The following is a 14,987-nucleotide window of genomic DNA, read 5'->3' as shown; positions in this document are numbered from 1 at the left end:
GTAACTTTAACTTGTTTTTTATTATGGGATTAATTTCCTAAATGTGGGAGATCATCTCCTGCATTGTGTGTGTGGTCACATATGCCAAAAAGGGGGAGATTGTTAAGTTGATAAAAACTCCAACATCTATTTTTGGCATATTGACAAAACCTCTTTCTATTGTTGTGGTCGTTGATTTCCAAAAAACACAACACTGGACTCAGCTGGTGCAGTCCAATCAAGCAGCCCTTTTGTCCTTCCTTGAATGGTGGTTGCTCAAGACAAAATGGACACCTTGAATTTGTTCTTTTGTGGTCAGAACTGATTAGATACAACACCATACCTTGTTTGTATCAAAGGGAATTTATTGCATGTCAAAATCATGGCTGTTGTGGTTGCTTAACACAGCTTGAGATTAGTGGGAATGAGAGATAGAGTGGTTTTCAGAGAGTGTGTAGTGAGAGAAATATTGTATCAATCCTCTTAACCTCTTCCCTTCCCATCTCCATGCACTAAGTGAGTGATATACATTATTGTCTTGCCGGAGAAGTTCGTTGGTTGAAGGGAGATCGGAGTTCCGATTAGGGGAACATTCAAAATCTAAGCAGCCCAGCTATGTGTTAGTTGTCAGTACGCGTTTGTGACAATGTATGTCTGTTGAGGGAATTTCCTAGGTAATTAGCTTGTAGTTTGGGTTGAAGAAGGTTTGGGTGTTTTGTTCTTAATCAGCATTGGTTAATGAATCTTTCCTGGATTGGTATCCCTGTAGGATGGTTTATATCCGAACCGGGTGAACAAATAACTTGTCATTTATTACTTTGAAATCCTTGTATTTATTTCATTGACAAGTCATCGTTATAACTGTGATATAATTACGCTTCGGAAGTTGGAACATTTGAATAAGTGTACGAGAATTTATAGGTGTAGCACTTATTCTCAACCCAACATATTGTGTTATTTTTAATTTCTACTATTCAATTTACTTATTCATTCTTTTTTTTTAATATGTATTTTTTAATTAATTTGATTCTGAATATTATATTAAAATATTTATCCCCTAATTTGGTAGATTATATTTAAATTTTGAGTATTTTTATTTAAAATAATACTAGCGGGAAGACCCTACGCACGGTGTCATTAATGAAAAAAATTACTAAATATCATTTATTTCAAAATATATTATTATAGAATATTTTTTATTAATTTTATATTTATTTTCAAATATTTTAATAAGTTTAAGAATCATAATATTTTATAATAAAATAGTAATAATAAAATAAATAACAATGAAATAATTTTTTTAAAAAAAATAATATTATTTAAAATAATTTTAAAAATTTTAAAAATTCAAATGAGTATCTAATCACAAAAATTATGATTTGCTTTATATATTTGGAATAAAATATGTAATATAAATCAAGTTGTGTAAAAACAAAATTATACTTACTAAAATATAATTATATATAATACCATGATTGCAAATAAACATAAAATATAAATATTATATCATTGATAATTACTAAAAAAATATATTTATTATAACATGAAAACTGCATTTTTTTTCTTGCGATGATATTAGTGTTTCTAAAAGAAAATTTAATATACTATATAATTAAAAAAATAAAATATGTATTTAAATAGTTTAAATACTATTTTTTGATAAAATATATAATATGAATTAAATTTGATAGAAAATAAAATTTTATAATGAAAGAAATATTTAAACTATCAATTTATAATTTTGCAAAAAAAAATAAATGAATAATCTATTGTAATATGAAAAAAATTATAATTATTCATATACATAATAATTATTGTAAATTAATCTCCCAATAATATAAAAATTTAATTACAATATTACTACAACAAAATTTGTACTGTTAACATAGAAAAAAAGGAAAAATAATAAAAATAAAAATATCAATTTAATTTACAATTATAATCAATTGAATCTTTGTATATTTTCTTTCTTTTTTTATGTTTTTTCTTCTTTTCGGTATTTTTCCTTTCAATTTGACAATTTTGACGACGATGATAATGGATTATTTTGTCGAATAATTTTAGCATCCAAACATAATCTTGATTGCAGTGAGTACAACATCGTGAAAAAAAAAAAGATTGGAAATAAAAAAAAAATCTAAACAAAATTTAGAAGAATAATCAAGCAAACAAAAGTTCCAATCTATCACTCAAAAAAAAAAAAAAAAGTAGCAACGAATCATTCGGCAAACAACTTCGATGTTTAGACAGTCTCTTCGAATCCCAATTTTTTATCTGCTCTCCATGATGATCTTGTAAATAAATCAAAAAAGACAATATTAGATATAGTGTAAGTGTATCGATGATAATAGTCAATTTTGATCCGATAAAAATATAAAATAATAAATTTTGATCTATCTATTCTCACACTTTAACCGCATTACCCTTTTCCCACTTGCCTTATCTTCTTCTTCTCTGTGGCAGCAAATAATAAATCTATATCTATATATATATATATAAAAGTTTTCTTCCACTAATATTGAAAACTACTAAAAGAGTAAAAAAAAATAAAATAAAATATAGCTTAATATAAATTATAATCAATTCAGAATAATGTTTAATAAAATAATTGTTTAGAAGACAGCCTTTTCATATCTCAACTTTATGCCTGCAAGAAAAAAAATGCAACAAAATAAACAATTTAGAAAATAAGAAAAAAAAAATCTAAAAAATTATTCAATTGAAATTGACCGATATCTTCTCCAACTGTAATAAATATAACATCTTGAAAGAAAACATTAGGCAATATAAATATGTCAACAAATAAGTCAACAATAGACATAAGAGCGACCGAACCCTCCAACTTTATCACTGTGCAGAAAAACAACAACAAAATAAACAATTTAGAAAAATTAAAAAAAAAATCTAAAAATTATAAAAATATATATATAAAAAAATATTAGCAATAAAGAATAATAGCAAAACAACTCAATATTATTAATAAAAAAATTTATAAAAAAAGTATTTGAGATTCCAACTTTACGGCTGCGCACAAAAAACACAAAAAATTAAATAATTCACAAAAAACCAAAAAAAATCTAAAAATTATAAAAATATACATATAAAAAAAATTATCAATGAAGAAGAATATCAAAACAACTCAATATTATCAATAAAAAATATATATATATATATATTATCAATAAAAAAAAAATTATCAAAAAAGTAACAACTCATTATAAATGCATCAATGATAGTAAATTTTAATATTTTTATTCTCACCCTTTGGCCCGCATTATCCTTCCCTTACATGTCTTCTCTTCTTTCTTCTGCTAGCAACAAATGAATGGTGCTCAATGGATTGTTTATATATATATATATATTCAGTTTTCCTCTGCTAATATTGAAACCACCATTCCACTATTTCAAAACCGTATTTTATTTTGATAATTAAAAAATAATAATAAATTGTAAATTTAAGAATAATAAATAAAAAACTGCAATTAAAAAAACCAAAAAAAATCTCAAAATTATGAGATTGCAGTATTATAGAATTTTACAAAAAAAAAAAATGGGGTCACACTTGAGCTCTTTTATATATATATATATTTATATATAATATGATATGATTAGAGAAATCCATACATAATATTACCGTAAAGTTTAATAATTTATAAAAATTCTATTTTTATTTTAGTACATTCATTCTTATTTTGTATGCATTTTTTATTTTTTATTTTTTATTTGTGTTTTGTTATTTTATTTTTTACTAATTAATTTTTATTTATTCTTATTATATATGTATTTTTTCTAATAAATTTGGTTTCAAATATTACTATTCTAATACGTTGTTTTTTTTTTCAAAAAATTGAAATTATATTCTAATTTCGAATCATTTATTTTTAATCTAATATGAATTGTTAATAAATATTTTTAATTTAATTTATATTTGAATTTCACTTGAAATATGAATTTTGTAATTTATGATTTTCATTATCTAATATTATGCAATATTTGCTTTTACTTTTGTTAATGTATCATTATTATTATTTTTTTTATATTGTTTAAACTTTCTTTTCAAACTGAAGATAAAGAAAAAATGTGAAATTTTTTTCATAGATAGCTTTGAATTTATTTCAAAATTTATTGTAATATTTCATTTAATAAGATTGTAAATAAATATTAATAATTTTTCTTATTTATCATTGATAGGTACAAACTTATTTTAAATTAATATTAATTTTTAATGAATAATTATTTTTCATCTCTATTATGTTTGAGTTTAAATTGAAAAATATATTTATGAAACTTTATAAGCTTACTTAATTTCTTTATTTGATTTAATTACAGTATTTTTTATTTATAGTTTATTTTTTTTCTATACATTAGTTTAGGTTATATTCATTAAAAAGTTTATTTAAAATATAAATTAAAATTAAATATCATAATTTATATAATTACCCGCGTATAGCACGGGTAATAGACTAGTTTTTTAATAAAAAAAGAAATATTTATTTTCTTATATTTTTAAATCTAGTTTACAAGCTTTTAATAATTAATAAAATATTTATTATATATTAATATATTATAAAAAAAATAAGTTGAATTGAGATGGAATAACGAATTAATTAATAAAACATAGTATCTATTGTAAGCGTAGTATACACATCTACACTACGTATCATCATTATGAATGCATTTGTGGCTAATTGTTATCCATAGAGTCTTGTTGCTATTGCACTATAAATACATGTAATAGTTTCACTCAAATGACACCCCACTTTTCTAATCTCAGTTCTCTCGCTATCTATTATTCTCTTTATAATAAATATATTCTATATATATATATATGTATACATATATACATTAAGATATATACATACTTATAATATTATAACATTATTATTTATATAACACATTATCAGCACGAAGACTCTTGTCTATTTTATTTTTGGTAAGTTCTATTTTTATACTATCTATATTACTTATTTTTTAAAGTATGGAAAACTTTGCAAAATTTTCTTTTAAATCTCTGTCTCTCACCGGCAATAATTCTCTGACTTGGTCCATGGATGTAGAAATGCATCTGATTTCTATGGGCCTTGTTCATACAATTACCAGTGAAAATACGGCTACAAGCCAAGATCGGGCTAAGGCTATTATTTTCATCCGTCATCATTTGGATATTCCTCTACAGTCTGAATATTTGACGGTGAAAGATCCACTATATTTGTGGAATGAATTAAGGGAGAGATTTGGATACTTGAAATATATCACTCTTCCGAAAGCCCGACATGATTGGCTTAACCTACGGTTGCAGGATTTTAAAACTGTTACAGAGTACAACTCTGCTATCCATCAGATTACATCTCAGTTGAAACTCTGTGGAGAAATTGTTACTGAGAATGATAAATTGGAAAAGACTCTCTCTGTCTTTCATGCTTCTAATGTTGTGCTGCAACAGCAGTATCGTGAGAAAAATTTTAAAAAGTACTCACAGCTCATTGCATGTCTTTTATTAGCTGAGCAAAATAATGAGTTATTGATGGAAAAATCATCAGCCCCGGCCCACTGGTTCTAGTCCGTTCCCTGAAGCGAATGTGACATTTTTTTAACGAGGCCGAGGACGTGGAAGAGGCCGTGGACGTGGTCGCGGTCGTGAGAGTCAACGCGGTCGATATACCCCTTACAATCACCGTGGTATTGACATTAACAGGAAGCAGAGTAAAGCCCAATATGGGGATATAGCCGAAAAGGCTAAACAAGAAAAGAGGCAAATCGGCATTTGTAATCGGTGTGACATTGAAGGCTATTGGACCCATACTTGCAGAACAACCAAACACCTAGCCAATTTTTATCAAGCCTCACTGCAGAAAAATGGGAAGGAGGTCAAGACTAATCACGTTGATAACGATGACGACCCCGATGATGACCCTCTGGATTACGACACAACACATCTTGATATAGCGGACTTTTTCGTAGATCCAGCAAACCCCCAGTGATACACATATTATGTCATTTTATATTTTGTAATATTTAAATTATCGCATATTACCTTTTTGTAATGTATTTTGTAATACTTATATATGCCTTTATTAATACTGCATTTATTTATATTTGAAGGTTAAATGGATGTCAATCAAAATGATGCAAATATATGTTTCAATGACAGTGCAACGACACATACCATATTGGAATACGAAAAATATTTCTCCCATTTGAAAAGGAAAAGAATGAATGTCAATACAATAAGTGGCAGTGCGAAATTAATTGAAGGCTCTAGAGAAGCCATTATATTTCTCCCAGCAGGGACGAAAATTGTGATACAGTATGCACTGTTGGCCACTAAAGCTCGAAGAAATTTACTGAGCTTTCATGATATTCGAAAAAATGGTTATCACATTGAAACTATGAGTGATAGCGATGGTGAATTTTTATTGATCACCAATATCATTGATAAAAGGAAATGCATCATTGAGATATTACCCTCACTCTCTACTGGCTTATATTACGCTAGATTAGGTGTTGTTGAAACACACCTCACGGTAGATCAAAATATTGCCGATTTTCAAATATGGCATGATCGCCTTGGGCATCCTAGCAGTATAATGATGAGGCGAATAATTGAAAATTCGCATGACCATTCATTAAAAGGTCAAAAAGTGTTAAACTCAAATGAGTTAACCTGTGTTGTCTGCACTCAGAGAAAATTGATAACCAGGCAATCGCCAGCTAAAGTAGGTATTGAATCACCTACATTTTTGGAAAGAATACACGGGGATATATGTGGACCAATAGACCCACCGTGTGGGCCATTTAAATACTTTATGGTGCTTATTGATGCATCTACGAGATGGTCCCATGTCTGTTTATTATCGACTCGCAATATGGCATTTGCAATATTGCTTGCCCAAATTATTAGATTACGGGCACAATTCTCCGATAATCTAATTAAGACTATACGTCTGGATAATGCTGGTGAATATACATCGAATGCATTTGATGATTATTTCATATTGATTGGAATTAATGTAGACCACCCAATTGCTCATGTTCATACACAAAATGGCCTGGTAAAATCACTTATTAAAAGATTGCAATTGATTTCTAGACCATTACCGATAAGGTCTATGTTGCCCATTTCAGCTTGGGGGCATGTAATCTTACATGCAGGAACACTTATAAGAATGAGGCCTACAAGCTATCATAGTTATTCCCCGATGCAACTAGTATTTGGTCACGAACCAAATATATCTCATCTACGTAAATTTGGGTGTGCTGTTTATGTTCCTATTCCACCCCCGAAACGTACAAAAATGGGTCCTCAACGTAGATTGGACATTTATGTCGGATATGAATCACCATCAATTATAAAATATCTTGAACCTATGACGAGTGATTTATTCACTGCAAGATTTGCAGATTGTCATTTTGACGAATCATATTTTCCGACATTAGAGGGAGACATAAATGAACCGAAAAGGGATATTAATTGGAAAACCCCATTGAATTTTTGTGATCCTCGTACAAAATAGTGTGAACTAGAAGTTCAACGCATTATACATTTGCAAAAAATTGCAAATCAGTTACCGTATGCTTTCAATGACTCGAGCAAAGTCACTCGATCATATATCCAAGTTGCTAATGCTCCGGCTAAATTAATTGTCCCTAATGGACAAATTGCAAGTGCTAATGAATCAGCGACACGCTTGAAGCGTGGTAGACTACTAGGTTCCAAAGACAAACATCCTCGAAAGAAAAGAGGAATTAATGATGATAATCATGAAAATATCAGGAATGACATTGATAAACCTCAATCTAATGAGGAAGTCAACCCTGAAATAATTGCTCCAGAAGAGCACGATCTTGAAGAACATGATGAGATTAATGAAAACTCAATTAACCATATTACTTCAAGAAAATATTGAAACCGTAAAGAGGCAATTATTGATAATGCCTTCGCATACAGTTTAACACTCGATATAATGGAAGAAAACAAGGCTCCTGAGCCAAAATTGGTTCATGAATGTCGGCAAAGAAATGACTAGCCAAAATGGGAAAATGCGATTCAATTAGAGCTTGAATCATTAATCAAAAGAGAGGTCTTCGGACCAATCGTTCAAACACCAAATGGTATAAAACCAATTGGATACAAATGGGTGTTTGTACGAAAAAAAAATGAGCATAATGAAATTGTGAGATATAAAGCCCGTCTTATAGCTAAGGGATTCTCACAAAGACCTGAAGTAGATTTTGATGAAACATACTCTCCGGTTGTTGATGGAATAACTTTTAGATACCTTGTGAACCTAGCAGTGCGAGAAAAGCTCGATATGCGTCTTTTAGACGTAGTTACTGCATATCTTTATGGCTCATTGGATACTGTTCCTAAGAGATTCAATATGCCTGAAGCATACAAATTAAACCCAAATGAATCATATTCCATCAAATTGAAAAAGTCATTGTATGGACTTAAACAATCAGGGCGAATGTAGTATTACCGTCTTAGTGAATGTTTAATAAAAGAAGGTTATACTAATGATCCAATATGCCCATGAGTCTTTATAAAGAAAAATGGATCAAATTATTTTATTATTGCAATATATGTTGATGATCTCAATTTAATTGGAACTCCAGAAGAGATCCAAATTGCAGTTGAATATCTAAAGAAAGAATTTGAGATCAAAGATTTTGGAAAGACAAAATATTGTTTGGGATTACAAGTGGATCATGTTAATAATGAGATATTTATTCATCAATCCACATATATCCAAAAGGTATTAAAGCAATTTTATATGGATAAATCTCACTCCCTGAGTACACTAATGGCGGTCAGATCCCTTGATCCCAGTAAAGATCCATTTAGACCAAGGAAAGAAAATGAAAAAAATACTTAGCCCTGAGGTACCATATCTCAGCACTATTGGCACATTAATGTACCTCACAAATTGTACTAGGTCAGATATATCTTTTTCAGTAAATCTACTGGCCAGGTTTAGCGCATCCCCCACAAAGCGTCATTGGAATGGTATCAAACACATTTCTCGTTATCTTTAGGGGAGTCATGACCTCGGTCTATTTTATTTGAGTGAATCTCGAAATGAATTAATTAGTTATGCTGATGCTGGTTATCTGTCTGATCTACACAAAGCAAAATCTCAAACTGGCTATTTATTTACTTGTGGTGGAACCGCAATCTCTTAGAGATCTGCTAAATAGACAATAACAGCTACTTCTTCAAACCATGTTGAGGTTTTAGCAATTCACGAAGTCAGTTGTGAATACGTTTGGTTGAGGTCCATGACTCACCGTATTCAGAAAAATTGTGGCTTGATTACCGATGATATATTACCTCCCACAATATTATTTGAAGATAATGCAGCCTGTATAGCTCAATTAAAAGGAAAATATATTAAAGGCGATCGGACAAAGTACATATCTCCGAAATTCTTTTTCACTCACGATCTTCAGAAAAGTGGTGAAATTAATGTGCAGCAAATTCGATCGTCTGAAAATTTTGCAGATTTGTTTACGAAGGCTCTACCGACTGCAATATTCAACAAACTGGTGCAAAGAATTGGAATGCGTCGAATGAAAAAAATCAAATGAAGTTCAAAACAGGGGAGCGTATTAATACAAAAATTGTGTACTTTTTTTTTTCTTTACTATAGTTTTTTCTCACATAGTATTTTCATAATAAGATTTTAACGAGATATATTCTTTACATAAAAATATTACAGGAAGAATATTGTAAACATAGTATACACATCTGCCCAAAGTAGTCTTCACTCAAATGACACCCCACTTTCCTAGTATGACTTCTCCCTCTATCTATTATTCTCTTTATAATACATATACATATATACATTAAGATATATACATACTTATAATATTATTATATATATAACAGTATCAAATTTAATAAATAATTGATTATTTATTAAATATACTACTATTAATTGAAGGTTGGCGGAGTGGAGATATTTTTTGCATCCCAAATAAGTGATAGAAGCGGAAAGTTTGACGGATTCGGAGAACCTCCCCAGTTTTCTTTGTTTATTTAGTTATATTTGTTTATTTTTCTTTTTCTTTTTATATCGTTTCCGGGTTTTCTTCTTGTTTTTGCGTGTACGCGACGTCACAATCGTTAACAATAAAAACTCGTCTCTTCTTGTCTCATTTCGTCATTCGGTTTTGGTTTTTGGATTTCATCGCTCATCGATAATCTCCATCACTCACTGGTAGTGCTGCTGCAACCTGCAGTTGCAATTGCTATATCGACAACATTCGTTCCCACAACAAACCATCATCGGCTGGCGTAGTCATCTCTTTCCTCACTCAACCCTTGTGATTCGATCGAAATGGGGCTCGGACAACGAAAGGAGGCTGATTCTTCAACCAAATCGAAAAAATCTTCGCGCTCCCTGCCGCGGGAGGACACCCCGTTGCTGCCGGGAAACGGCAAAGTTCAACCCCTTTCTTCTCAGCTTAAAACCTTCGCCAATGTCTTGATTTCAATTGTCGGTGCGGGCGTCCTCGGACTTCCCTACACGTTTATGCGCACGGGCTGGGTAACAAGTCTCCTCACGGTCTTTGCGGTTGCCGCTCTCACCTTCCGCGGGATGATGCTTTTGATTCATACTCGGAAGAAGGTTGAGGATTCTTCCCTGGTTACCTCCCGGAAAATAACGTCGTTCGGTGACCTAGGGTTTGCCGTATGCGGTTCTGTTGGCCGATTCGCCGTCGATGCGATGATTGTTCTCTCCCAAGCTGGATTCTGCGTTGGATATCTAATTTTTATCGGCAATACTCTTGCCAATCTATTCAATTCCCCGTCATTGATGCTCTCTGCTGGCCCCAAAGTTTGGGGGATTTCTGCAAAGGCTCTTTACATTTGGAGCTGCTTTCCATTTCAATTAGGGTTGAATTCGATCCCAACGCTTACTCTATTAGCGCCTCTCAGCATCTTCGCCGATATTGTCGATTTAGGTGCGATGGGAGTGGTGATCGTGCAGGACGGCCTAATGGTTGCGAAACAATTGCCGGCGGTAGAGGCGTTTGGCACCGTTTCGACATTTTTCTACGGATTGGGCGTGGCGGTTTACTCGTTCGAGGGGGTTGGGATGGCTCTGCCTTTGGAAATGGAGATGAAAGACAAATCCAAGTTTGGGAAAATCTTGGGATTGACTATGTTATTTATTGCTGGTTTGTATGGGGCATTTGGATTGATGGGGTACTTTGCCTTCGGCGAGAACACGATGGATATCATCACGGGCAACATGGGGAAAGGGCTTTTGAGCACCTTGGTTCAGCTGGGGCTCTGTATAAATCTGTTCTTCACGTTTCCGATGATGATGAATCCTGTTTATGAAGTGTTTGAGAGAAGCTTTTGGAATGGGAAGTACTGCTTGTGGATGAGATGGGTTCTTGTCTTGGTTGTGAGTTTGGTGGCATTGTTTGTCCCGAATTTCGCTGATTTTCTGTCGTTGGTGGGAAGTAGCACCTGCTGTGCTCTCGGCTTTGTGTTGCCGGCATTGTTCCATTATCTTGCTTTTAAGGATGAAATGAGCCGAGGACAAGCTTGCTCGGATATTGGAATGGCTGTCTTGGGTGTTTTCCTTGGAGTTTCGGGGACATGGTTTTCTGTCCAAGAGATTTTATCTGTCAAGGTATGAGATTATTGCGTTTTTTGAGCAATTGTAGATGATGATTGAGTTATACTATGTTTTGTATGCCCAATCGAACTTATATTATGAAGTGTCTTATTAAACTTCTTAGTAAGATGTATTGTGGCAAATTTGTTGATGTTGTAATGAACCATGGAGCTTTACATTGTGAAGCTCGACAACAATTGTGTTTGTTATGATTTCTATTTGAAATTGATGAGTGTTTCACACTATTATCAATGGTGGCACACTTCATCATATGCAATGTTTATTCTGAAATTTATTGTACATTATTTGCTTCCCAATAGCAACTTACACACCTGCACTGGACTGGATTCATGGGAGATCGATGCTGCGCAATTGTTTATCATATAGTAGTGTTTCATTTGGTGTTGATTCTTATCGAGTCTTCTGTAGGTGGAAGTCGATGCTTCTTTACACTTGCTTGACTTGGTGATGATTGCTGTAGTTGCTTTCGGATTATCACATTTTGTTAGATTGTTTGGAAAAAAATGAAATATGATAATGTATATGTGTTTATAGAAAATTGTAGTTGTTGAATTTGAAAGTGAAAGGAGAAATACTCTGTTTGGAAGGCTTCAATCTGGTGCTTTGACGATTGTTTGCCACTAAGCTGAGTGGTATGGGTCTCGTTGATAATCTTGTCGATATGTTCATAAAGTCGTTCCTCATGGTAAGTTCCTAACAGTGTTTGGATTTACAAAACATGTTGAGCAATTGATACCCTTATGGGCACCTAATAGCCCTTTGATGCGTTTGATAGCTTTTTCGATGCTCTTATGGGCACTGTTTGTTTTGTCATATTTAAGATGGAGATTTGTTTACAGGGATGGCAATAGATTGGGTATGGGTCTTGTCCCGCAGGAATTGAGATCCGACCCGAATACATGACTGGATCCAAGATTTGAATTGGACTTGGATAATACCAATTAGATCTGAAAAAATCTTTTATAATTTTTAAAATTTAATTTAAAAATGAATTCAAACCCAGACCTGGACGGGACGTATATTAACATTTATATATTTTATTAAAAAATATTATAATAAAACAATAAAGAATAAATAAATTAAACTAAACATATTTTAAATATAATATATATCATTAAAAATTATTTTTTTTTATATATACAATTAATATATTAGACTAATATATTAATTGGGTCTGGATCCTGACCCTTGGACCCGACAAGGGTACACAATACTCGACTCGGACCGGATACTTGAATAATTAGATCTGATCTCAAATAAATAGGTCAGGTCCGGATTGCCTCTCGGGTTTAACTAGACCCATTGTTATCTTTATTTGTTTACTTTTGTGAATTATGTAATTCTGTTTTTCGATTTTTTTATTTTTTATTTTTTATTATTCTTATTGTATTGGTGGCAATATATTTGAAAGTGAGATGTAGCTGAATGTATATATTGGAGTACCGTGTGTATGTCTTGTTCAAGTTCAGTTTGCATTGTTTATAGGCTTTCAGAATAGTAAATGTTTGTTAATTATCAGCAGCTGATTGGATTGTATAAACATATCCAATGCATCCAGTAAACTGTTTCCCAATCACTTGTAGCATGTAGCATGAGAGACACTTTTAACAAGAAAAATTAAAGTACGAGAGAGATTGGATTGGATTGGATCGGATCATAAAATAGGATTTAGGACCACCAGTTGTGATGTCATTATCAAAGTCACAGCTAAGATCAATTATGACCATCAATATTAGACGACGACTCGTAGTTGTAGGAGGAGCGATTGGATTATGACTCAAGAATTAAAGAACCAATTAATTAATCAATCAATGGTAATAAAAAGAGATGAAATGATGCCAAAAAGCAGCAACAACTAGTGTGCGATATGCTAATTTAGTTTAATTTAATTTAATATAATATAATTTGTTTTAGATAGTCGGCCGCGCCGCACCGCACCGCACCGCCCATTCCTTTTCATTTGTCGTTTAGTCAGTCAATAACAATAGAAAATTTCGGCTGTCTATATTGCCCACTGGCGCTATGTACTTCCGCCTTAGATAAGGGAGAGAGGACCAACGATTTTTTGTTGGTTACCTTACACAAGTTGCATTCGAATTCCTTTGTTTTTAAGATTTTATATATTTCTTAAATGAGACTATATAGAGATTATGGCGCTTTGATATGACTTAATCCAATCGGCATACGTTATAAGCATCACAACATACACTACTAAAAAAATTGTTTTCTACTACGGCCGGAAAATCGTAACAACAAGCCATTTTTCGTGCAATTTGCGTATTTGCTACGCCTTTGTTACGACTTTTTTCCGTAATGTGTACTCGCGTAACGAATATTTTTTGCCACGCAGTTTTTCGTAACTATTACTGTCGGTCAACGCTCCCTAATACAGGGTTTTTGTTACAATATTTGGTACGAATTTCCTCTCGTAACCAAAGGTCGATCCTTCCACGCGTGTGTCAGAGCTTTTTGTTACGATATTTTTTACGAAAGGTCGGCGCGTTACAAAAACGTTCCAGTAATCGCTTGTCAGATTTCGTTTTTGTTACGAATATTTGTAACGACATTGAACCGTAATTAAAAATATACTTATCATTAGCCACGGAACAACAAACATCCAATGACCACTTTTTGTCACGGTATTTCATCCTTTTGTTACGCAGAAATATCATGGTACGAAAAATAGGTGATACACGGCAATTGAAATTGTGCGTAACAAAAAGACCTGTTGTGACCTCCCCAATACCGAAAGAAATTTCGTTTACACATAATGCTATAAACATCATCATTGGCAATACTTGCAAACATTAATTCATAGTATGCATAAGAATCCCGACATTAAGGGACATGGACACCACAATTTTTACTCGACAATCTCCATACCTAGCAACGAAGTAAAGCAACCCATAAAACAAGCCTAGCAATCACAACACAACAACAACTTGTTCCGGAAAATCAGCTTAACAGTTCAAACACCAAACCTAACAATAAGCAAGTACGGATATCCATCAATCGATAACCACATCGTTCACCACACGAATTAAAACTCCAATGGTCTATGCATGCATTCCATATATTGTTCACACAGCCTCAACACAATCCAACGAAAAACAGGTACGACATACATTTCATAAGACAAACGGGGCAACTAACACGGGTGAATCGGTAGATACGCTTCAGGGGCGGCGCATGAGCTGCAATAGCCAACACAACGATTAGTTTAAGTCGTATCTCTTATAAAATTCGGAAGGCAATACAAGAAAGGTATGAAAGTAGATCTGTACGTCCTTGTAGTTCCACTCAATAGAATCTTCACCAACGACATTGCGAAGGGTAGTCACCCCAGCAATGGTC

At 32.4% G+C, this 14,987-nt stretch overlaps 1 protein-coding gene across 1 annotated transcript; it reads left to right on the top strand.

Annotated features, from left to right (window-relative positions):
- The first annotated feature begins 10,048 nt into the window (after positions 1 to 10,048).
- LOC127255897 (amino acid transporter AVT3B-like) lies at positions 10,049 to 11,935 on the top strand. The gene has a single exon (XM_051281664.1). It carries the CDS (start codon positions 10,320 to 10,322, stop codon positions 11,631 to 11,633), a length of 1,314 nt encoding a protein of 437 aa, XP_051137621.1. The 5' UTR covers positions 10,049 to 10,319; the 3' UTR covers positions 11,634 to 11,935.
- The last annotated feature ends 3,052 nt before the right edge of the window (positions 11,936 to 14,987 follow it).

The sequence above is a fragment of the Andrographis paniculata genome, unplaced genomic scaffold, assembly GCF_009805555.1.
Source record: "Andrographis paniculata isolate CXL003 unplaced genomic scaffold, ASM980555v1 Contig54END, whole genome shotgun sequence".
NCBI classification, from domain to species: Eukaryota; Viridiplantae; Streptophyta; class Magnoliopsida; order Lamiales; family Acanthaceae; genus Andrographis; species Andrographis paniculata.
Note: the sequence above shows the minus strand (reverse complement) of the source record. Positions and strands in the feature narration are given on the sequence as shown.

Coding starts and splice junctions, on each gene's coding strand:
- LOC127255897 (XM_051281664.1), top strand. CDS start 10,320: ATGGGGCTCGGACAACGAAAGGAGGCTGATTCTTCAACCAAATCGAAA.